Source organism: Phyllostomus hastatus, unplaced genomic scaffold (genome assembly GCF_019186645.2).
Source record: "Phyllostomus hastatus isolate PE091 unplaced genomic scaffold, TTU_PhHast_1.1 phas_contig_283, whole genome shotgun sequence".
NCBI classification, from domain to species: Eukaryota; Metazoa; Chordata; class Mammalia; order Chiroptera; family Phyllostomidae; genus Phyllostomus; species Phyllostomus hastatus.
The window spans coordinates 4,112,929-4,138,854 of NW_025333833.1; the positions used below are offsets into that span (position 1 = coordinate 4,112,929).

At 45.4% G+C, this 25,926-nt stretch overlaps 1 protein-coding gene across 1 annotated transcript; it reads left to right on the forward strand.

The window, feature by feature from the left end:
* The first annotated feature begins 1,465 nt into the window (after positions 1–1,465).
* LOC123818502 (dimethylaniline monooxygenase [N-oxide-forming] 1-like) lies at positions 1,466–23,972 on the forward strand. The gene is made up of 8 exons (XM_045838744.1): positions 1,466–1,666; positions 8,266–8,454; positions 9,896–10,058; positions 11,870–12,012; positions 14,833–15,032; positions 20,706–21,061; positions 22,001–22,073; positions 23,616–23,972. Exons 1-8 carry the CDS (start codon positions 1,535–1,537, stop codon positions 23,950–23,952), a joined length of 1,593 nt encoding a protein of 530 aa, XP_045694700.1. The 5' UTR covers positions 1,466–1,534; the 3' UTR covers positions 23,953–23,972.
* The last annotated feature ends 1,954 nt before the right edge of the window (positions 23,973–25,926 follow it).

Below are 25,926 nucleotides of genomic sequence, written 5' to 3' on the forward strand. Positions count from 1 at the left end.
CAAATTAACATAAAACACAGTGACATGTAATAAATTTAGATATTTTTTCCTATGTACATATGAGGGTTCCATAAGACTTCGAGGCCTCAGGACAGATCTGGCAGTTGAGGCTCACGAGCCAGCTTGAGCTGAGGAGAAGGTGGGGGATGTGGTCTGGGGCTTCAAAGGGCAATTCACATACAGATAGAAAAGCAAATGTTTGCTGGACCATCTTTAACAACGTGACACAGACAGGACTTTGGCCAAAGGAGTTTTGCCCACACTAGTTCATGTTAAACTATAATTATCTGTAATGACATCTCTCTTCCCAGAAAAAGTCCTCTTATCTAAATGCCTTTTAAGCAGTTAGGGGGAAAGTCAAAGGTTTTTCCAGAATCTTTCCTTTCTTAAAAATAACCACATGGAGGGTTAGCAACAGGGGAGTGGGAGGAGGAGAGAGGGGGAAAAGGTATGGAGAATAAGTAGCATAGTTGGTAGGTAGAAAATAGACAGGGAGAGGGCAAGAATAGTATGGGAAACATAGAAGCTAAAGAACTTATGACACAGGGACAAACTAAAGGGGGGGAATGTGGGTGGGAGAGGGTGTGCAGGGTGGAGGGAAGTAAAGGGGGGTAATGGGACAACTGTAATAGCATAATCAATAAAATATATTTAAAAAATAACCATCTTAAAATAATCAGTATCCCAAAGAAGCATAGTTTGAGGTAGCAAATTCTGCTCCCCTCATTCCCAGAAAATATTTGCTCAATTAATTATTTCTGCACTGAAAAGGGTGCAAGGTGATGAATTAATTCATTTTACCCATCAGCATATTAACTCATTGCTAAATATTTATACAAACAACTGTTACAGACCAAATGCGCTATTAGGAGCTGTGAGAAAATAAGAGACAAGAAAATGCCCGGCTTTGGGGAAATGCGCAGTATTGTGCAGAGAGACTGACAGAGGTGAAGTGAATCCACACTGTAACTTGGGCCCCTCTCGTGGAGTCAACACAGTGGCCAACTCACCAGGCGGTCAAAGTCACCGGTGCCTCTGTGGACCATCTCTGGCCATTACTCTCGGGCCCTACTCTCTGGAGCCCACCTCCTCCCCTTCCCTGCCCATCGGAGTCCTATTCATCCGCAGTGACTTGGCTCCTGCTCTCAACCCCACACCACCAGCAGCTGTGTGGCCTCACGTCATGTCCCCACACCTCTCGGAGCTTCAGTTCATTTAAAAAAAAAAAATATGTTGGGCAAGGTAACCCTTGCCTGCTCTGTCAGAAATTACAGTCCCAGCAACCACTGTACTACCATTTGGCTCCAGTCCAAGGAAAGGGGTAGGAACACACCAGAGAGGGTTAAACCAGGGGCCTGACCAACTCCTCCTCACAATCACAACACCAGCGACCAGCTACAGATCATTGGACAGCAGCAAATCCCTTAATCACCCAAAATCTGTCTTCTGGTTTGCTGAAGCAGCCAAGGACGGGGTGGGGCTTCCACTTGTGAAAAGAAAGGAGCTCTGAGGCCTTTCCCCCACACAGGAGAACATGGCCAAGCGGGTTGCAATTGTGGGGGCCGGGGTCAGTGGCCTGGCCTCCATCAAGTGCTGCCTGGAGGAAGACCTGGAGCCCACCTGCTTCGAGAGGAGCGACGACCTTGGGGGGCTGTGGAGATTCACAGTAAGTGGGATTTTAACCACTTTTTATATCTGCTGAGAAAAGGACTTGACTGGTACAAAAGGGATTGCTTCCACAAGGGCCAGCTGCTCTAGAGAGGGGCTAGAAATGTCTGCTAAACTGAGGGGCAGGGGTAGGGGGGTGAAGTGGCCAAGAAGGGCTGCTGAAACTAATGAAAGAAGCAGGGCACAGCCCAAGCTTCGGTGCGAGGTGTGTCGGCCGCCTTACTAACATTATCCAGAGCCCAGAGGAAGGAAGATGCCCACGAAGAGCAGGAGAGGATGGAGTGGCTGGGATGGGCCAGGAGCACCCCAGGGAGGAGGGGAGCAGGGGCAGAACCAGGAGGCTAAGGCCAGATTAGAGAGAGCAGGGCTTGGAGCAAAGGTGCAAACACAGTGCTGGAATTTCAGCCTCTGGCTGCAAGTCTGTCCTGCTCTTGCTGAAGTGGAACAGCTCAGGGCTTGCTGTAGAATGGGCTCGGTCCTCAAGGTCCTCTTTCCAGGCAGTTTCAGCCCATGCCAAGGACAATCAGGAGTCAAGAATGTGAGTTTGGAGCCTTTTTTGTTCCCTGAGCAAAGTAAAGGATATTCTCAAATCTCAGCAGGGCTCCAGTCTGGACTGGAAAGGGTGGTGAGGAGAGGAAAGAGGAAAGGGGACTATAAAGCCCACTGTTGACCAGCCTGGGGCCGAAGGGGCCACAGGGGCCCTGCTGGAGGTCCCTGAACCCCTGTGACCTCCATGGCTCAGTCTGGGAAATACTGGAGATCTCCCAGACCTCCAATTTTCCCTCCTTCTCAGGAGGGCAAGACCATTTCCCCTGAGCCTTCAATGAGCTGTGCAGAGAGCTGCCAGGAATGGTGGCAGGGAGTAAGGTGTCAGGTGTCCTGGCCTCAGAGCCCCTGAGGGGCTAGAGAAAGAGGGTGTTCCTCCAGCGCAGAGGGAGTGACTTGGAACTGGGGAAAAGTCACTGTTTTCTGACTCGTTGAGCAAAGCTTCCAGGAGGTCAAGGTTGAGGAGGCCAGCTTGGCTCACAGAAAGAAGGGCTGTATGTCTTGAAGTGTGTCCAACCACTGAATGAGACCATCAGTTCGTAGACACCTCCCAAAGGCGAGAGCCCAAAGAACAAAGCTGTTCCCACAATTCAAATGGCCTATGCTCCACTAGGATAGCAGAAACCGGGCACGCAGGCCATGGTAACTTTCCCTCCCATGTGCCCTGCAGACACTGCCAATCAAGCATAATACCCCTCCCCGATGAGCCTCAGGATCCTTCTTAACACAGTATTCCAAAGAAGCACTACTAATCCATCAGAGTGGGAACTGGCATGGCCCATTTATAGGGGTAATTAGCAGGGTGATTTGGTTAAAGTCACTTCAACCAAAGCAAAATGTGAGCCCAGGGTTCTCAGGATACCAGATAAAAATGGGCCTTATACAAGCCACAGACCTATATAATTATACACACACACACACACACACACACACAAATACTGATGTCAGAATTAAGAGAAATAAGTTCCAGATGCAGCTGTGCCCAACTAGCTGTGTGACTTGGGCTGGTCAAACTTCTATACACAAAAAGCACCATGGGGACACCAAATTGAAAAGGCTTCCCCCTGCCCTCTCAGAGCTGTCAGGCTGATAGGAAAGGGGTAGGCGCCTACAAGTCAGGAACAGTGCTATGGGCATTTAAAGGAGGGACAGGATTACATCCACTTGAGGGAAACCAAGGAAGGCTTCATGGAAGAGATGGTATGTGATGGACTTCGAAGGATTTCAACTGGTAGAAGAGAGTGTGTGGGAGACACCAGGGAGAGAACCAGTAAAGAGAAAGCCCTGGGCATGCTTGGAAAATAAAAATAGCTTATTGGTGTATGTGGTTCACATCAGAGAAATAATGGGAGTGACTGAATGTTTGATTAAAAGATTCACACTCAACTTGGAAAGTAATGGGCAATGACAAAAAAAATAAGATTTGTTGTTATTGTTGTTGTGTTTGTTTTGTGTGCATGCTGGTTATACCCCACTGTCTGCAGGCAAAGAGAAAACGCCTGGGTGGTAGGAAAGGGGTGAATATACAAGCCCAGATGGGACGAGGTCCTGGCATTGAGACGAAAGAGTGGAGTCGCAGGCCCGCAGGGAAGGGTTCACCTGGCAGAAGAGGACAGACACAACCTCCTCAGAAATCGGAGGGAACGAAAGGGAGGTAAGTGTGAACACAGAGGAGAAACATTAAAGCAGAAAGAAGGAAGATACAGGAGTACGTCCAAGAGGCCTCAACTCCTCCAGGAAAATGTGGCATCTGGGGAGCATGAAGAGGAAGTGTGGTAGAAATGAAGAAAAATGAAGAAGGTGGTGAAAAAACATGGTGAGGCATGTGAGAAGACATCCAAAGGAAGGGAAAGAGGGCGATCCAGCTGCAGTCGGGTGAACAGCACCCAACTGACAATCATTCCATTTGTATAAAATGAGAACAAGGAACCAGACTAAAGAGATAAAAGCTGAATTACTGGGGGGCTGGGAAGCAGGGAAAACCACCCCCACCTTCATTCAGCAGCCCTCTCTTGACACAGTGGCCTTTTTACCACCTTGAGATGCCCCTAGAACCTACCTGAAAATCCCTAAACCAGTGACCTTGAAGGGGCACCTGGCTCTAACATGTTAGATGAGTCTCCTAGGTCTTTCTAGAGACACCCTCCCCACTCCCACCTCACCACACACACACTCCACAGAAGGCTGGTTAGAGGTGCCCACTCAAAACCTGTTCTAGCAAAGGTTGTGCTTGTCAGAGCATGTGCACAGGGGGATCCTCCGTGCCTGTGCTGGGCAGAGGGAACCTAATGCAAAAACAGACGGGCAAGTTGCAGAAACCCAAGACACCCGTGGACATGGTTTCCACTTCCTCCAAAGACTACGGAGATAATAAACCACCGAGCTTCATTCGCACTCAGAGGGCACAACTCTGTCTCGTGCAGCCGCCACTGCCTTCAGCAAGGAGAAAACAAACAAGGGTTGTCATGGAAGAGAGAGGCCACTGTTCACTGGGGCTGGGAAAGGGTTGCCACCTTTAACGAAGAGGGGTACAATGACAAAGAACCCACTTCTGACTACCAACTCCAGTGGGGACAGGAAGTGTGTCTGTCACACACCCGCTCTCTTGGGGCCTTGCTAGGGAAGGACGGCTTGGGACGGCAGCACTAGAGGCTGATGACCTCAACTATCCAATGATGTTGAAGAAATCAAATGTGAGGAATTGTCCTGTCACTCAAAATGAATACTGCTCTCAAAGAACTTGAGTTCCAGCCTTGCGAATCAGCACTCGTGTGGAACCGACGCAGCATCCAGTGGTCACAACTCCATCTGCACTGGGGGAAACATCTTGTGCCCTGAGCTTCACATCCCTCCAGACCCCGAGAATCCTGGAGTGACATCCTTCCTTCTCTGCACTGCGGTCCCTCCTCTGTCCACACACCTTTTCGTCTAGTCCACAAACATTTATTGAGCACCTACTATGTGCCATACAATTTTTAGAATCAGTGAGGACAATGATAAAGTATAATATTTCACCTCGAAGCCATTAAGGAATGACTTAAGAACAGTGAGGAATGTTCCTCAGCTATTTCTATGTGAAGCTTGGTAAACCTGATTCTTACAAGTTTTCTTTAAAAGAGTTATTTCTGTAAATTTGGTAATCTTGTTAGGACTCTTTTTACTCAAATAGTCAACAATTACTGAATTCCTATTATCTTTGAGGGAGTATAACTTTCAATCTCCTACCTTTTGGGGGATTACCTGGCTTATACAATTTAGGGGAGTCCTTGTTACTTTCATATTTAAACATGCCATAACAAAATGCTTTACAGTTTTTGGACTAGTTTGACGAAAATGTTTACATGTATTATGCACATCTCTACCCCCATTTAAGAGTATATTCCAGACTCAGTCTTTTACTAGTGTTAACTAGAAACTGACAGCATTAACAGAGTATTATTCATTACGTGATGCTCTCAGATGCCAGAGAAAAGTGACGGAACTTTGGCCATATACTGATTGAGCCCAAGATGTTTATAACTGATTTTTTCCCATTATACTGACAAGGGGGAAAAAATCTGAGATGTCCTCAAATAAACTACAGCAGCCTGGCTGGAAAGAAGACACAGACAGGTTAATCAGTTAACAGCTTCAGGCCAAAACCAACAGAAGACTGGCAACATTCCTGAATGCACGTTGAAACTCTGAATTAGCTTCCAAGTGGTTATTTCTTCAATTATCCCAAGAGAATAGGTAGGCTCCTCTGCTCCTTGCTTGCAGATGACTTTCCAGACCATTGCTCACCACCGACCCTAACGAGCAGGCTCCTCCCTTGGGGATTATGTGCGCATCCCCAAACTCGCTGCCTTCACCTCTTCCCACCCCCTGCATTTATAGCCAACGTAAATTCTTTCAAAACAAGGTATGTCTTTCTTCTCCAAGGGGTGGACATGCTGTCCTCTCCATCCAGCCCTGCCTGCTGCTGCTGGTTTAGACTGCACAGCCCCCAACCAGGCCCTTCCCCTGGCTAGCCTGAGTCCTAACAAACCCTTTGTCAGAAAAGCTTTCCACTCTGAAGGTGTCCATTTAACGACACAACAGCCACTTCCCATGCCGTTTGCTCTCAGTTCTCAATATTACAGGTCCTCACAGCTCGTCCTATTGTCCTTCCTTCCTACAACCCAGAGGAAATTTGATCACTTCTATTTTGGGTTTTGTTTTTTTTTATTGGTTTGAGAGAGAGAAGCTAGGAGAAGGGATGGAGGGAAGGAGGGAGGGCGGAGGGAGGATCACTTTCAAACCAACACTGAATTTATTTCTAATGCCTGGCTTCAAGTTGAAGGATGTTCTAAAATTCCACCATCCAATAAAGTGACTGCTGATGTAAAAAAATGTTTATGAGTTTATTCAGTCAAACTGATGACAATTTCCAGGAAGCAAAATATCAACAGACTGAGGAAATGTTCTGGAGAATGGCAGTTTTGTGGCTTATTTTGGACCTTATAATCAAAGGAGGGGGTGTAAGGAGGGTTATATGAAACCCACTGGTGGTAGGTGGAGGAGGAGAGGGTAAGCAAAGTGGGGGAACCTCTAGGGTTGGATAAAAGGCAAAAAGGAGGAACACATACTTCTTTTGCTCTGTTGGGCACAGGATAGCTAAGAATTCATGTTTATAGCACACAGAGATGGTATGTGGGAAACAAGATAAAAGCACAGGGTTCTGAGGCCCCATGCTCTCGTCCCAGTGGTTGTGCCTTTGAGAGGTCTGGGAAAGAAAATCACTCGGACACTTCAAGGATATGTTATCTACCCCAGATGCATCAGACAGTGGACGGGCTCCCTGACGTCAGAGACTGACCTTTGCAAAGGAAGCTGTAGGCCTGGGACTTGACCTGCCTGGTTAGGAATTTGTGGTCAGACCATCCTGTGCAGTCACGTTTGGTCACAGAGCTTGTCAGCCCTGCTCTGCGGGCCCCTGAGCCTGTCAGGTTTATGACAGAGCCCCTTTCTTGTTCACATCGCCATCAGCCACTTGTAACTGTGGAATATCGTTGACATGACTAAGAACCTACATTTTTTGTTTTATTTAATTTTAAAACCAATACTTCTTTCAGCTATCACAAAACTTTTAAGAATATTTGCTAACAATTTGGGTATGTGAACCCTCTTCTTCCAGTGAAAATTCAGCATTTGAATTGAAAAGTGTAAAATATGCACTGGACTTGAAACACTATGAGAAAAAGGATGTAAAATACTTTCATTAATAATGTTTATATAGCCCTTGTTAGTATGTCTCAGTGGATTGAGCGTGGGCCTGCAAATCAAAGGATTGTTGGTTCAATTCCCAGTCAGGGCACATGGCTGGGTTGCAAGCCAGGTCCCCAGTGGGGGATGCATGAGAAGCAACCACACACTGATGCTCCCCTCTCTTTCTCCCTCTTTTCCCCTCTGTAAAAATAAATAAATATATTTTTAAATAATGTTTATATTAATTACATATTGAAGTTATAAAATTTTGGATATACTGAGTTAAAAAATATACTACTAAAATTAATTTCACCTGCTTCTTTTTAGTCTTTTATTGTGGCTACTGGGACAGTTTTAAGTGCCTCTCCATCACATTCCTGTTGGGCAGGACCACTTAAAGCCTTGTTTCCCAAACCATGGTCCATGGACCAGCAATAAGTGCACAGGAGCTTGTTAGAAATGCAGAATCTCAGGCCCACCAGACCCACTGAATGCATCTACATGTTAAGATCTCTGGGCTGATTCTCAACAAGATTAAGAGGCACTGATCTAGAGAGCTGTGCCTCTCAAACTGGGGACAAGATTCAGTGTTTCTTTCATTTCCAGTCAAGCAGAGACAGTTAAATTTGTAAAAGATAACGAAAATGAACTATTAGAAAAATGAAGCAAAGAAAAATATCAAAATATAAAATCTAAATTTACATAAAGTCAGAGGATACAAAATTCCAAGAAATGTGTGTGTGCCTAAAAATTATCATCGATTTCATGGTGTGCACACATACACACAGACACATCCACACTCACGTGCATGCACTGTCTGTACAGGAACATGTCGAAGAAGGCAGAGCCAGCCTCTACAAGTCCGTGGTTTCCAACAGCTGCAAGGAGATGTCCTGTTACTCAGACTTTCCATTCCCAGAAGATTATCCAAACTATGTGCCCAATGCCCAGTTCCTGGAATATCTCAAAATGTATGCAAACCACTTCAACCTTCTGAAATGCATTCAATTCAAGGTAAGACCCAACATCAGTAACAGCCAGGGAGTACTTTCTAACCTATTTTCTATGCTCTCTCTGTAGCCTAGTCTTGGGCTCCATAGATGAGAAAGTGAACTGGCAAGGCTGATGGCACCTGGTTCCATTTCCCCTGTACTAACCCCAACCCAAGGGAATTCTGCAGTTGGAGGTGGATACTTTGTATAAAGCTACACAGGCATCGATTTCAATTTGTAACGCTTGTATCTAAGTATCCTAAGGCACCCAAAACATATCAAATCACATCTTCCACGTGAGCCAAATGCCTGTACACAGGGAAACTGAGAGCTCCTGTCACCAGGTACGTGTTCTCCTCCTGACTTTCCTTTGATCGGGATGGGCGTGTGCAGTGGCCCGTACACAGAGAACCTCACTATTTGAGGGGAGACTTTTCTCAGTGCCCTTGGTATTAGAAAAACCTTTGAATATTCTTCTTTTTGGCTCTAGGGCAGAGACAGGAGGGAGGTAAAAGGACATGAGTAAATGAATATATTCTCTCTCTTTTCTTTTTTCCCCTTCCTCTCCAAGAAACAAATGAAAATCCATGTTTCCCTTTTCCTGTTTCCCTCCCTATTGAGATGGGCACATTGAGGAATTCACAAGGAATTACACAGAGAAAGCAACATGAGTGGGAAGATTGACCAAAACAAAGAGCAAATGAGATTTACATTCACAACCTTAAAAGTTCTCCTGATCAAAATAAACGCAGAGTTTGTTCACTGAGGCATTATTTACCATGGCCAAGACATGGAAACCACCTGAGAGTCCAGCAATGGATTAATGGATAAAAAGAATGTGATATATATAATATATATATAAAATATATTATTGTATATTATATGTAATGTGTAATATATATTACATGTGTAATGTTACATATATTATATGACATATATGGTGTATATATTATTGCCTAATATTTAATGATGTTATATATCTAACATATTATATATTAGATAATATATATGAAGTATATAATACTTTGATAAAGTATAAATGATACAATGATAAAGTATAATATACATTTATATATTATGTTATATAACATATTTTATATAGTGTATATTAATATGTACACATTATATATAAAATGTAATATATAAAATTACATTTCAGGTACTAAAAAAAGAAGGAAGTCCAGCCATTTGTAACAACATGGATAGACCCTGAGGGTATTATGCTAAGTGAAGTAAATCAGAGAAAAACAAATATCTGATCTTACTTAAATATGAAATCTAAAAATCTGAACTCACAGAAACAGAGAATGGATTGGTAGTTGCCAGAGGTAGCCCAATTCGATTTGAAGATTTTTGTTTATTAATTACGTTTAGTCTGAGCTCTAGAATGTTTGAGATGTCAACTGGCCCATAAGCCTTTACGGGAACCTTGATAACTATTCATGTCTATGGTTCTTTTTCAGACTAAAGTGTGCAGTGTAACTAAACGCCCAGATTTCACTGTCACCGGACAATGGGATGTGGTCACTCTGCGTGAAGGGAGACAAGAGTCCACTGTCTTTGATGCTGTCATGGTCTGTACTGGTTTGCTTACTGACCCAAATTTGCCACTGGACTCCTTTCCAGGTACAACATTTTCTGCAACTGACCTTCAGGTGTCTCATGGAGCCTCCTGGTACTTGCCTGGGCTGGGAATGCACTCCTACAGTTCCTCCTTTAAGTAGCTCAAGTTGTGAGGCAATGGGTTTCTTCCTAAACTGCACTTCCTGGCTAGTTTCTGGCTTTCATGTGTTCCAAACAACCTATTGAGTACTGGAGAGAAGAATGAATAACTAACAAGACTTGTATGCTTCGCTGAGGTTCAAAGTCCCTCCTTAGGTGCCTAGCAGCACTCAGAATAGCTTGTAAGATGTGAGACACCTAGACAAGTTGGTGGCATAAGCACATTGCCAAAGTTGAGGTTAGGGGCCACCCAAGTCAACCAGTGAATAAAGGAAAACGCAATTTGATTTTTTCATGAGAGTCATAGCAATTGACTAGAACAGAGGTTTATGGCACTGGGTCACTCAGCAACAGGGGGATGAGCCTTGGGAGGCAAGTAAAGACATCTTTGGGGCTCAGCGTCTTTTTCTGTCTTTTACAACCAAAATTCACATTAATCTCCATCAAATATCAATCAAATTACAGCTTAGAGAGAATAGAAAATCCAATGGTTTGGTTTATTTCATCTTCAGTAAAATATTCAAAAAGTTTAAACTTTAGGAAATTTTTTTCTAAATACAAGCTGTTGTGATCTCAAGGCTCATCTTCCAGTGAGTTCATGTGTTTCCCTTGGTCCTAGGCCAGCCCCCAGAGGTTACTCAAGTCAGGTCAAGTGAAGCATATCCCGAAAACTGCCACAGGACAGAATCACTGAAGGAAAAGCACCACATTCGGTCTTCTTCCCAGTGAGGGAAACTCTTCCCCACTATCCCTGAGAGAGGCTCACCAGCCTCTGCTTGAACATGGTCAGCAATGAACTCTCACCACCCTGCAACGCAACCCAATTCTTCATCCACTATTGCCTGCAGAGAAGATTCCTGAGCAGCAAGCTACCCCAAACTCCTAGGAAGGAGTGCCCGGTACAGGATCACTCTAAGAATCAAGGAAGCTCCATGGCACCGAGACAGCACTGATCTAGCACTACTGTACTCTGCACAAAGCGCTAAGAATGTGAAGGTGGATGAGGCACCCTGCAGCCTGTATGGAAGAAGTGGATTTTTATAGGAGTCCAGGACAGACATCACAATCTACATATAACCTTAGAGTGATGCCAATACTCATTTACAACAAACTCATATACTTCCAGTGATCCTTGATCTATCCTCCAAATGTCACTTCAAGTGGGATCAGAGTAGGAGGAAGCATACCCTGAAAGCAACTGAGCCAATGCATGCAGTTTGACTAGGGATGAGCTTGGGACCCAGGGACACAGATTCTAGGCTATACAAGTAACAAACTAAAAATTTTGGGCTTTGCACTTTACATTTCTAAACCTCTGGTTTCATGCCCATAAGTTGAGGGGTTCTTGGTCCTTGCTTGTGAAAGGTTCTCTATAAATCAAACATTAGTATATAGGATGTTACTACGCCATTATTTCTATCAACCTTTAAATGGTAATGACTCCTTACACTTTTCCTACCAAGTCTTTATGCCATGATATTTCAATTTAGTAGTCAACCACCTAGTAAAGAAAACAAGAGGCCTATCTAATGAAATGAAGTGCCTCCACTGAATTAATAATCACTAATTTTTATTCACATTTCAGATTTTCTTAAAATTGAGTATGCTTCTATAAACAATCTAAATCATGTGTCTGAAGGATGTCAGTAACTGAACAATACTTTTGTCTCACTGATCCTGTAAAGAATCTATTTGACTTATTTTTTTTTCTATAGGTATAAATACATTCAAAGGCCAATACTTTCATAGCCGACAGTATAAACATCCAGACATATTTAAGGACAAGAGAGTTCTTGTGATTGGAGCGGGAAATTCTGGCGCAGACATAGCTGTGGAGGCCAGCCATGTGGCAAAAAAGGTACCATTTTTTTTAATACAAAGTTCTTCATTCTTTAGTTTTACATTTTTTTTATTGACAGTGTGATTGCTTCTGAACCCATAAACAATTTTCTCTATCTTTACTTTTCCATTCCAGTTGACATTCAGTATTACATTAGTTTCAGGTGCACAGCATATAATTCGATAACTTATGAAGTGATCCCCCTAATAAGTCCAGGGCCCACCTGATGCCATACCTAGTCATTAGAATATTATGGACTATATTCCTCATACTCATGCTGTACTTTACATCCCCATGACTGTTTTTATATCTACCGAGAAGGTACCATTCTCAATGTTATTTCATAAAGAGGTTTATCTTAAGACACACGACTCAGGCAAACAGTGTTGGACACCATGATAAATAGTGAAAGGAATAAATATGCCTAAAACACATATACAAAGTAAATTCTTAAACTATTTTCCTTAAATGTTTATAAATTTCACTGCAAATTCTAGGCGGCATCTTTCCTCCAAAACCTACTTCTCAGACTTCTCATTCTATTGCTCTCCCAGGCATCCCGTGAGGGCTCCTGGAGGCGTCTGGTAGCTCCTTGCTAAGGTCTCCCGTCTGCTCCCTCCTTTTGGTATTGTCACCACCACCATCGGACCCACACCACCTCACCCTACAGCTGCTGCACAGTCCTAACAATAATGTCAGAAATAGTTACTATTTATTGGAGCTCACTCCGTGCCGAGCACCTGACTGCACTGTCTCGGCCACTCAATGAAACAAGCCACTGCAGCTGGGGCTGTTAGTGCCCTGATGACAGGTGAAGACACTGAGGCTTACAGAGGTTGAGGAACCCGCTGCCTAAAATCAGAGCCCTCACCGGCGGTAGAGCCAGTCTTCAAATCCAGGCCTCTCTAATTCAAAGCCCCACCTCCAGTCCATCCTCCCTCACAGAACAACATCCAGATGCCCAACCACCAACAAACAAATCCTCTGCAAAGCCTGCTTTTGTTATGACACTCTTATGTTAAGAAAAGAAACTTCTAATAAATGCCCTATCTAAAATCATGAAGTCAGCGATGTATTACCTCTGCCTTAGAGGGCTCTCCGTAGTCTGGTCCAAACCTGGCGTTTTAATTTGACTCCCGCTGCTCTCCTGCATCAACTACAGCCTGACGGGAGTACTCTGAGCCGTGTCCAATCCCCGCGCCTGCGTCTCGCTTCCCCCATGCCACACCCCCCTTCCACAGTGCCTTTTCTCTCTCTCTTTTTTAAGAGGGAGAGTGAGAGAGAAACATCTGTTTGTTGTTTCCCTTATTTATGGCCTGACCTGGGTTCCAACCTGCAACCTTGACGTATGAAGCTAATACTCTAACCAACTGAGCTACCCAGCCAGGGTGTACCCTCCTCTCTCATCACCATCTACACGAACATTCCAAGCTACTTCACCCCAGCACAAATGGAGCTCTCCCTAGTAAGAAATGATGTGATGCTTGTAACTTACACTCCTCCATTGGCACTTTTTTAGTCTTATTATTGCTAATTACATCTATAGTACATGTTTTCATTGCAACTATGCTATGAACTCACTGAGAGCCATTTGGCCAACAAATACATATGAGTTGTTGGCTTCCAAGGTGCTGAACGTTGTGCCAGGTACCAGGGATACACTGAAGAACACAATGAAGACAAGTCCCTGCTGTCACGGGGCACGCAGTCATGGGAGACCAGGGGCCAGGTAAACGAGGACACGGAACTAGATCAACAATTGCAACAGTGAAAGTAGTATGAAGAAAGAGGACTGAGAGTGTATAACTTTGATTCCCTTTTAGAACTCTCAGAAAAGAATTTGCTGACTGCTTTGTGGATGGACTGATTTGGAAAGACTTAGCAGACTGGTGAAGTCATCCCGAAGGAAGAGAAGGGAGGCCCTGAGACAAACATTAGCATAGTCTCATGTACTAAGACCACCACATGCGGGTGGCATATTATTATGGCAGTGTTTCTAATCAGTTGGAAATTTCTTCAATCAGAAAACATGTGTTGGCACACATCTTATTTCGGTATCAAACAAGAAAATGCTCTCTGTTTAAAGCATAATTCATATCTGCCAATACGTCCCACTGGATTCTGCATCACAACAGAGAGGCAGGTTCAGTGCAAATACATCTAGGGTCAGAATCATGGGTAAGCTCACGATTCTTGCCCCACATTTCCTGTATTGCACATACTGCTCCCTTTTAAGGCCAAAGAACATTTATAACAAAAACACTGACACTAGCTCTGGTCACCATGTCTCAGTTTGTTAGAGGAAAAACCATCTGTCAAATCAGTTGTTCTGCATCTGCAAAGTAACAGACTAGTGGAATAAATTTTCTGAATTTTGAACAGTTGTACAGACAACTCCTATTGTGTTGGTACCAGAAAAAAAAAACAACAACAACAACAAAAAATCCCTATTAGCTTAATGAATTCAGTCAGCTGGGGTAAACTCAATCTCTAAATTAAAAAACAAAAGTCCACCAAAACTAACTGTATTACTTAATTTTACTGTCAGTTCAAATGAAACCCTTTCTAGACACCTTTCAATTACTGCCAAACCCTGTTCTCATTGCCTACAATTGTTGTAATATATTCTAAGGCATGTTAATACTCCAGATACTCAAACCATTACCTCAAAAGAATAACTTTAAAATAAGAGCTAGGGGAGCCAAACTATCCTGTCAGGGATGTAGTTTGAGGGTGGCAGACGATTTGAGGTCATTCCATTTATGAAACGTCTCGCGCCCCTGGCAAGCCAGGCCTGTTCGCTGCGTCGGACTGAGTGGCATCTCTGATTGCTTCCAGGTGTTCCTCAGCACCACGGGAGGCGCGTGGGTGATCAGCCGCGTCTGTGACTCGGGGTTGCCCTGGGACATGGTGTTCACCACTCGGTTTCAGAGCATGTTCAGAAATTCCCTCCCAACACCAGTTGTGACTTGGTGGATGGCAAGAAAGATGAACAGCTGGTTCAATCACGCAAATTATGGCTTAGTCCCGAAAGACAGGTAAACACGACGTTTCCGAAGAGGGCTATTAGAAAGGAGTCTCCAGCCTTCTCAGGGACTATGCAGACCACGCAATAACATGACAACATGACTGCATATGAAGGGGAATCTCGTACAAACTTCTTTGATCATGCTAACTAAACATTTTTGAGTTCTCGGCAAGTAAATGATGAATTTCGTATACCCAACCACACTCACTGTGGGTAAACTGAGGCTTGGGGAGGAAGTTCACTCACTTGCCTCAGCTCGTTCAGCAACGAGCAAGCTCTGGGACGCTGGCAAGTTACCTAAGCCTCAGCTGCAGCGATCCTGCAGGGCTCTTCTGTGTTGGTTCCAGGTGCACAGCACGGTGGTCCGACAAACCTGCTTTACAGAGGGTTTCCCCGACACCGCCAGTACCGCCTGCACCATACGCGGCATTGCAGTGCTACTCACCGGCCTTCCCACGCTGCACCTTACATCCCCTGACTATGCTGTGCCTACTGGTCCCTACTTGTCAATGCCTTCTCCCTCGTCACCCAGGCCCCCCAGCCGCCCCCCACCTCTGGCAACCACCAGTCTGGTCTCTGCATCTATGAGGCCGTTTGTTCTACTTTGTTGTTTAGATTCCACATATAAGTGAAATCATACAGTATTTGTCTCTCTCTAACGTATTTCTCTTAGCATAATACCCTCTGGGTCCATCCACGCTGTCACAAATGGTAAGGTTTTGTTCTTTTTTATGGCCCAGTAATATTCCATTGCCTATATGTACCACAGCTATTTTATCCAGTTGCAGCAACCGCTAGAAAATTATTTGTCTACGACTCTTCTGACAAAAGCTACACACTTGCCTCGCGTCACTGGGTAGGAAAAAAAGCAAATTCTAGGGTAGCCCTTCACCATCTCCCTCACAGCAGGGCCTTCTCGACCTCGTGAAGTGACCTTGACTTCCCTCTGTCTGTCTGCCCTTTCAGTTACAACCTACAACTTACCCCACTAGCCAGAACTGACGGCTTTAACTCATTCACTGAGTTGGCCCCACGAGGTCACTACTCGGGTGGGGGACGGCCTGGAGATCCCGTCTGGCCTCCCTCCAGACTTAGCTCCGGCCCAGCGCGGGCCAGGTGGCACCCACGCCGCCAGCGCCCGCCCCCCTGCCCGCTGCATTCGCGCCTTTCCTCTCGCCCCCTTCCCCTCCTCCCACCTGCCTTCCTCCCGCCCCGCTCGCCTTGCCCACCATCATCTCCCCCTGGTCCCCGTGACCTCCCGCCTCCAGGCGCCCCAGGGGTTCCGGCTCTTTTCACCAGGGCTTTTCCTGCCGTCGTAAGCTTTATCTGGGCCGGGTGGCAGCTCACGGGCCAATACAGCATTTCCTTTACTCCCGTAAATGCCAAGAAGCGTGACAGGAGCCTGAGGAGTCCCTCGCGGCCGAAGGTCTTGCCCGTGCACTGTTGCCCGCGCTCTCCGCCCCGCCCCGCCAACCGCGGCTGCCCTGTGCGCCCGCCCCGGCCGACCCACACGCGGGAGGAAGCCTAGAGGGACCCGGGGGCCGCCCCGAGCGCTGTGGGACAGGCGCCACGTCCTCGGCATCTTATGACTCTGTCTTCGGCTGCGGAGTCCCCGAAGCCAGGAACCGCTCCGCTAGGGGAAAGTCATGGCCTGTTCGTTTCCTGACTCCAAGGGCGTAGCCCGGCAATATCCTTCCGCCCTCGTCCCTTCGAAGGCCCCGCACGCCGCGCCCGTGCAACTGCTTCCCGGCAGGCGAGGGCCTCCGCGGCCCCGAACGCCGAGCCCCTGGCCCTCGCGCCGGCCCTCGGCGTCCGGCTGCCTCTCGGGCGACAGGGAGCCCTGAGTGCCGAGTTCAGCTGGCTGGGACCGCCCTCCCCTCAGGGAACCCTGGCGCTCCGCCGTCCGTCCGTCCGGGTCCCCCGGGAACCAATCCCGCCCCCCCCCCGGCCCCCCGGTGCCTTCTCCAAGCCCCAGGCCTCGGAGGTGGTGGCAGGCCAGGAGGACGGCCCGGCTGGCCCGCTCCCGGGAGCGACCGCACACACGCGCCTAGGGACGGCGCAGTGACTCCTGCCGGGCACCCCCGACGCGACCCCGCCGACTGAACAGCCCAGGGCGGCAAACCAGAGGAAGAGACGTGGCGGAGGAGGCTGAGGCGCCGGGCCCCCTCCGGAAGCTGCGGCCCAGAGGAGCGGGCGGCGCCCTGACCGGCCCTCCACCTGGACAGGGCGGCAGCAAGAGCCCTCCTAGGGGCTTGGGCCTACCGGCGGGGTCTCCACAGCAAGGTCCCAGCAGACCCGAGGGAGTCGGCAGGAGCCCAAGGGCGTCGTCCGCCACTGGGTGGCGGCACCCAGAGCGCATGCTCCGCGTCGAACTGACGCCGCTGGGGCTGCTGGGAGGGCGGCTCTGCGCGGACCACCTTCTGCGCAACAACCCGGCAGGCTGTACGGAGAGGCCGGGGAAGGGCACCCTCCCACCTGCGGGAACTGTCCGGGCAGAGGAGCAGGTGAGCACCGTTCTTCCGACCTCCCCGCGTCCACAGGGTGGGCGGGGGCTCTGTTCGGGCGGGGCGTTTTGGGCCTGCCTGAGAGATCACCTGAGAGCCTTCCCAGCCGCATCACCTGGGTTTGTCTGGAACCAGAGGGGCACGCGGGAACAACAGGGCTCACCATGTGCACCTGCTGGCCAGCCCCAACCTGCTTCCCGAAAGTACCCAGCACATCAAGCCCACACGGAGGTGTCTTTTACACAGGACCACTTTCTGAACAACAAACAAGAAAGAGGCTGTATACAGAAGGCTGGGGAGCCATGAGAGCTCTCTGGAGACTGCTGGAATTTTCCCTGCTTGGATGGGCTAAGGGACATGGTTTAAGTCCCTCTCCACCTCCACCCAGTGGTCCAGGGCTCTCTGTCCAGGTACTGTGGCCTGGCTGCAAGGTGGCTGTAATGTATTCCTGGACACATCACCCACGCCCATTTTGGCTGGAACAAAGGGAGCAAGCAGGGTCAACAGGGCAGAACCACACGCACCTGGCCTCCCCGCCCGGAGCCCCTCAGCTTCGTGAGCCAGCACCCCAGGCACTTTACACACCCACTCCGCTCCTGCCAGCCTGCCCAAACCATCCGGCTCACGGACTGCACAGAGACCACCTCCATCAGACCACTTTCCCAGGACTAGAGGAGACCACTATTTGGTCTAATTCATATAAACAAACATAGAAAACCAAACAAAATGAAAAGACAGATGAATATCTCTCAAAAGAACAAGAAAAATCCCCAGGTAAAAGCCCTAAGGAAACAAAGATAAGTGATTGGCTGATAAAGAATTCAAAGAAGTGGTCACAAGGATGCCCACCAAGCTTGTGAGTAAAATAGAGGAAATTCTGGAGAACTTCAACAAAGAGAAAGTATACAAAAGAATCAAGAAGACCTGATGTATACAATAACTAAAATGAAAAACACATCAGAAGGAATCAACAGGATGTTAACTAACACAGAAATACAGATTAGCAACCTGGAACACAGACTAGTGGAAATCAACCAATCAGAACAGCAGAAAGGAAAAAGAATTTTTAAAAAATGAGGGTAGTTTAAAGGACCCCTGGAATAGTGCCAACTGCTCAGTCACATTATACAGGTCTCAGAAGAAGAAGAAGAAAAGAAGAAGAGGAAGAAGAGAAGAAAGAAAGAAGGAAGGAACAATTTTATGTACATAAATAATAGCTAAAAAAAAAACTTGCCTAACCTGGAAAAACGAAAGTTTCCGAACAGTGAAAGAAACTATCAATAAAATGAAAAGACAACCCATACTGCGTGGAAGAAGACATTTGCAAATGATATATCCTATAAAGTGTTAATATCTAAAATATATAAATAACTCATACAATTTAAGACCAAAATAGTCCAATTTAAAAATTGGGCAGAGGATTTGAATAGACATTTTTCCCTAGATGATATAGAGATGGCTAATAGATACATGAAAAGATGCTGAGCATCACGAATCATCAGGGAAATGCAACTCAAAATCACAATGAGAAATCACCTCACATCTGTCAGAATGGCTATCATCAATAAAACAAATTACAAGTGCTGACAAGGATGTGGAGAAAAGGGAACCCTCATGCACTCTTAGTGGGATTGTAAATTAGTGCAACCACAATGGAAAACAGTATAGAGAGCCCTCAAAAAGTTAACAATAGAGCTTCCATACCAACCAGCAATTCCACTTCTGGGTATTTGTCCAAAGACAGCAAAAACACGAATTCAAAAAGATATAATCACCCTTATGATTGTTGCAGCATTACTAGTAATAGCCAAGATAGGGAAGCAACCTAGATGTATATCTATAGATAAATGGATAAAGAAGATGTGGTATTATCTGTCCAGAAATTATGCAGCCATGTAATATGGAAGACATTTGTTGAAGAAGATACAAGCTACAAGAAACACTGTACATAGGACAGTGACACCTCAGTCCCCTTCAAAGTAGGCACCTTGGGACCTCACACAGTTCTCCCAACTGCCATCAGCTACCCCATCATAGTTTCCTGAACCTCATCAACAGTCTGAAATCTCTTTCCTTTCAAAGGTGATTTTAGTTTGGGGAAAAGCCAGAAGTCACAAGGCATCAAGTCTGGGCTGTAGAGGGCTGAGTCACCGAGGTGATTTGATGTTTTGTCAAAAAACTGCACAAGACATAATGCATGAGCAGGTGGGTTGTTGTAATGGGGCTGCCAATCACCATTTGCCCACAGCTGCAGCCTACTAAATCACCTGAATAGTTTCCACAGAGGAATGTTCAAGCTTAATGCAAAACCTGATGCAGATTCATTGCTCACTCAGTCATTTTGAATGCAATAGTCACAGAGTCCACATACTCAAGGGTGTCTACTATCCCCACTGACTATTACAGTGAACTGTTCATGCATGCACATTACAGTCCACTCTCCTTAGCTGCCAGGTTACACCAATATCACACAAACTACTCTCATATTAGCAATGCTTGGACTTTTTTTCAGACAGACCTTATGTATGTGTGTATATATATATATATATATATAGCCAGGCATTGCTGTACAAGCAATATATATATAACAGAATATTATTCAGCAATGAAGTATATGAAATATTGCCATTTGTGACATGGATAGACCTAGATAATATTATGCTAAGTAAAATAAGTCAGAGAAAGACAAATATCCTATGATATCAGTTCTAGGTGGAATCTAAAATAACAAACAGAAACAAACCTATAGGTATAGAGAACAAGCTGGACTGCCAAAGGAAAGGGGGGAGGGGATGGGAATTAAAAAAAAATAATGCTCAGATTTCCTGATGATGACGTGTCAATGCAGGTTAATTGATTGTAATAAACACACCACTCTGTTGGGGGATCGGGAACAAGGGTGGCCGTGCGTGTGGAGGGGCAAAGGAGATTTGGTAAATCTCTGTACTTGCAACTCAATTTGTTATGAACCTAAAACAGCAATAAGAGATAAAGTCTTATTGCCCCCCCCCCGACTTCAGAAAATATTTCAAGCTCAGAGAAGGATAAAAAAAAAAAAGACTGGCATCTTCCATCTTCCTAGCCAGGAGCAGGGGTTCCCAGTGAAGACGGGAAGGGAGGAGGCGGGACGGCTACTGTAACGTTTGCTGGCAGATCTCTCTCTCCCTGTGTTTGCTCAGGACGCAGCTGAAAGAGTACGTGATAAATGACGAGCTCCCAGGCCGCATCATCACTGGGAGAGTGCTCATCAAGCCAAGCGTGAAGGAGGTGAAGGAAGACTCGGTCATATTTTGCGGCCCCCCAGAGGAACAGCCCATCGACATCATTGTCTTTGCCACTGGATACACCTTTGCTTTCCCCTTCCTCGATGAAACCGTGGTGAAAGTCGAAAATGACCAGGCATCGCTGTACAAGTACATCTTCCCGGCACATCTGGAGAAGCCAACCCTGGCTGTCATTGGCCTCATCAACTCCTCAGGCTCCATGATACCCACAGGAGAAACGCAAGCTCGATGGGCTGTTCGGGTCCTGAAAGGTAAGTAAGTGCGTGAGAAATAGGGCAGACGCGTTCAGTTTGCCACATTATTTTGGATCCTAGAAATGTAGAGACCCTCCCTCATTCCTGTTCAAAGCAATGGAATCTTGAAAAGTAGGATTCATGAGCCTGGCTGGTATAGCTCAGTGGATTGAGCATGAGCTGCAAACCAAAATGTCACAGGTTCGATTCCCAGTCAGGGCACATGCCTGGGTTGCAGGCCATGACCCCCAGCAATCACACGTTGATGTGTGTGTCTCTCTATCTCCCTCCCTTCCCTCTCTAAAAATAGTAAATAAAAATCTTAAAAAAAAAGTAGGATTCATGATCTGAATCACACTATCAAGATACACTTATACTATTACCAGCATGGAGATAAACCAGAGTTTCAGAAACTACAGGGTCCAGCAGAAGTAAGGCCTGCTTGAATGTGGCTAGTAGGGTAATAACATGGGTGTGATAATTTATAGCTTTAATTTGAACATTTCACCTACAATGTCATATGGTGTGCTTGAGTGTGATATTGTTACGTTACAGAATTACAGGCTTATGATTTTGTCATAAAAGATTGTGTAATACAAAAGGGGTGTTATTTGTGCCAGACCATGTACAAGCTGTATCTACCTGTTAGGTTGACTGAATCAACGGATTCAATTCAAATGTAAGCATTCAGTCAATTCAGTGACACAGTTCAGGCAAACCAGTTGTGAGGTTCTGCCATACCAAGTAAGTAACGTGGTGACCAGATGCCAGTCTTCTCAGCTGGGGGCTCTATGACCAGGAACATACCACGGATCCACTTAGGCTGCTAACGCATTTGCCAGAAGAACCAACAAGTAGCTGGGTACTAGAAATAAAAGCTGAGCAGTAGTGAAGCATCTTTACCCACTGAGCAAGCACCTAAAGCTCAAGTTAAATTGCATTTCTGTCTGTTTTTAGGTGTGAATAACTTACCACCTCGAAGTGTCATGAGAGAAGAGGTTAATGTGAGGAAAGAGAACAAGCCCAGTGGGTGAGTCAACTATTTACGGGTCCTTTTCAAATGATAACTGAAATTGGTAAAGAACCATAACAAAGATAGGTGAGAACTACACTAGAGAAAAAAGAAACGCCTGAGACTTAGAAGGAAACGCTAGGAGAAAGGAGGGAAAGGGAACTGAGAAGTTTTAATGTCCCCAAATCATCCCTTCTGACCGTGGTCATCCAGCATCACATGCAGTTTGGGATTCTGAACCAAATATCATTAACCCTCCTCTACCGGATATCCCGCACCTTCTTCATCAGCAGGCAAACAGTTAAGTTTAATCACGCTGACACTGGAAGGGTCTGCTCATCTATTCATTCAACAAACCTGTATTCCCCTGTCTTATTTTGATCAGACCCAATCCAGAGCAAGAGCCTGCACAGGAAGGCCTAGCGGCCAAATCTACTGACCACCTATATTTTTCTTTTACATTTTTAAATGGCTAGGGGAAAAAATAAAAAGGAGAATATTTTTGTGGTATATGAAAATTATATAAAATTCAGTGGCCATAAAGTTTTATTAGAACATACTCTCACTCATTAATTTATCTATTGCCTATGGCTTCTTTTGAGTAGTAACAGCAGGGTGAGTAATTGAAATAACATGGCCCACAAAGCCTCAAGTCCAGCCTTTTGCAGAACAGGTTTGCTGATGCCTTCCCTAGAGGAGAGGTTTCCGCTTTTTTACTTTTTGTCTATCGTTCAAAGGCCAAGGATCGTGGGAAGGAAGTGGCTGGAAAGAAGGGAGTCTTGCCCTCCCCCTACCACTCTTACTCCTCATCCAACCAAAACATCTCCAGTTTTATCTGTTTTACTATATATTTAGAGCTTTGATGTAAATTTTCACTTAAAAAAGATTTCTGAGGACAAAAAAAAGCTTTAAAATCGCTGCATTTAAGAAACTTATCACTTCTCTCATTCATATATACTTCCAAACTTCAAATGTTGCTCTGCCTCCATGGTACATCCCAAAATAACAAAACCATTTCAGATGCCTCTCCTTCACCCTGAACCTGGTATGGTTTGATCTCCATTACGGAATTCTGGTATAACACAGACAATTAGAGCTACACAATGTAAAAGCTTCTTTTCACATGGTCACTCAATGATTTTAGGGACTAATACCAGCATTGCAAGGAATTTCACCCTATTGATTTTTGTGGCTTTTTTAATATTGTACAAATCTAGCAATGATTGAGTTTTAGAAGATTTGGGAGTAATAGAATTATGCAAAATACTCGTATTTTTTTCTAGAAATTGCTAATCATTTGACAAGAGAACTATGGTAATAATAGAGGCGTTGGGAGCATTTAGAATGCCATATGTAGACAGTATCTTTTCAAGAAACCCATCTTGCATTTAACTAATGCAGTGAGACCATTAGGCAGCAATGGGCATGAAGGGAAGAATCCAGAAACCATCTCAAATTTTGCAGCATCATTGTTAACTTTTGGCACTTGTGCTTCTTCTGAGATTACCATGATTTTATCTTTTTGTCTTCCCCTTCCTCCCCAATCTTCCTTTTGTACAGGTTTGGCTTGTGCTACTCCAAAGCTTTACAGTCAGATTACATCCCATACGTAGACGAGCTTCTGACTTATATCGATGCCAAACCCAACCTGTTCTCTCTGCTCCTGACGGATCCGTGCCTGGCTCTGGCCGTCTTCTTTGGCCCGTGCACACCGTACCAATTCCGCCTGACTGGCCCAGGAAAATGGGAAGGAGCCAGAAATGCCATCTTGACCCAGTGGGACCGAACCATCAAGGCCACCAAAACTCGCACTGTACATGAATCCCCATTTCCCTTTGCAAGCTTTCTCACTGTCTTTCTGGTTTTACTTGTGGCCATTTTCCTGACTTGCCTGTAAATAAAAGATGACCTAAATGATGTGTCAGATGCACAGGGCCGATTCTCCTGCCTGCCTTTGAATCTCTGCAAAAACACCAGCAATGGCAGCTGAGTTTCTTGCTATAGAGAGCCTGGTCCTCACAGGGAAGGCTGAACCGCACAGTCCAACCTGTCAGAACACTCGGACAAGGAAATGTCAGTTGATTTGGTCCATGGTGACAGAGCTAGTAAGTACCTAAGTCAGGACACAGGTCTCTCTAACAGACACCCAGGGCTCTTGACTCCACCACCGAAGCCTGGTTTCTAATGTTGAAATGGCTGCAGAAGTCCTAGAGTGACATCATAAAGTCACACAACAAGGACATTACTCCATGAAAGTACCTGTGTGTCTCTCTCCCTTTCTCTGCCAATGAGGGTGTGTGGATGTGTCTGGAATTTGGCAGGTCTATCCCTTCATGTACACTACTGTGTTTCTGAGTCTCCACATGAATCTTTTCCCCCATTTATCACCCCCTCTTCTGTTCTGACCGTGTCCGTGCTAGACCTATTCTATGTCCATAGCATAAAACGGACTCCATTGAAAGGGTTCTCATTTCTACTTTTGAAATCATTCCATAAATCATACTAGAAAACACACAGAATTGCCTTTTCCCATTCATAAAAATAATTAGTTAAGTCTCAGAAATTTAGCAAAAGAGGATACTTATCAAACACTTTGGCATTTTGCACACATTTTTTAAATGCAGGCTTCTGAAACATTTCATCTCCCAGAGTACTTGGACATTTTCAGAAATTCTTTTTAGTGTATACAAACAGGACCCTTTGCCAGGCCAGTCTCAAGTAACGATGCCTATCTGTCTACATTTCAAAGCTCTGGATCTTGCAATGTGCCCCACTGCGGGGGTTGTGGGCAATGCTTAGAGAACTGACCCCAGTGACAAAGGTCTGCCGCGTAGCAGCTGTGTGAGCTTGAGCAAGTCATTTACTTTTCCTAAGCTTTAGTCTTTCTTGCTGTAAGATACAAGCTATAGTCCATCCTACTTCATAAGGGTATTGTAAGGGTTAAATGGTGTGATCTACATAAAATGCCTAACACAAGTCCTGGTGTTTACTGATAGCTATCATTACCATATTTACTTAAGCAAGGTGCATGTTTTCGTGCTTCCTCGTTTCTCTCTGAGCCATAGACCTAGCTCCTCCTTGGGCACTCCCAGTGGTGTATGTCATGGGCTTCTCAAATGCAGCACGCACAAAGTTAAACTCATTATCATCCCCAAGGGTCCCCCTACTCGCTTCCTGATATCATCCTCTCCTAGTAACATTTCCTAGCATCAAGTGATACATTTATTGTAGGACATTATAATTCCCAAAACAGGAAGATAGGAGTTCAGAAGTACTCAGTAGTCTCCCACTTCCACCTCCCTGACCTGATCCCCAGTACCTGGTGATGAGATATAAAAAGGAAAAGAGCCCTGGCTGGTGTGGCTCAATGGATTTAATGCCGGCCTGCAAACCAAAGGGTCACAGGTTCAATTCCAAGTCAGGGCACATGCCTGGGTTGTGGGTCAGGTCCCCAGTAGGGAGTGCATGAGAGGCAACCACACACTGATGTTTCTCTTCCTTTCTTTCTCCTTCCCTTCTTCTCTCTCTAAAAATAAATAATAATAAAATAAGAGGGAAAATACAATAAAATGAAAGCTTAACCTTGAAGTCCATTCAGTGTGATGTTAGTACATGTTTATTGATAAAATCAGGTGCCTACTTAACAGTCTCTTAGGAGAACAATCAAAAGGAAAAGAATGAGTGTAATGACAGACATAGCTGTCACCACAGGCCAGTGTTTCCCAACCACCACCAAGCCCAGAGATGCTTATTTTAAAAAGCAAGGGAATGTGGCACTTACAGAATAAGACAATGAAAGTGAGACCCTGGGGTCCTAACATTGTACAAACTCCCCCAGCGATGTGAAGGCCAAGTTTGAGAGTCATTTCCA

What these genes read in the sequence shown, in the direction of transcription:
- LOC123818502 (XM_045838744.1), top strand. Translation starts at nt 1,535, where the DNA reads ATGGCCAAGCGGGTTGCAATTGTGGGGGCCGGGGTCAGTGGCCTGGCC. An exon ending in TGAAATGCATTCAATTCAAG is followed by an intron (nt 8,455 to 9,895) that starts GTAAGACCCAAC and finishes GTTCTTTTTCAG; the next exon opens with ACTAAAGTGTGCAGTGTAAC. An exon ending in AAAGAGAACAAGCCCAGTGG is followed by an intron (nt 22,074 to 23,615) that starts GTGAGTCAACTA and finishes CCTTTTGTACAG; the next exon opens with GTTTGGCTTGTGCTACTCCA.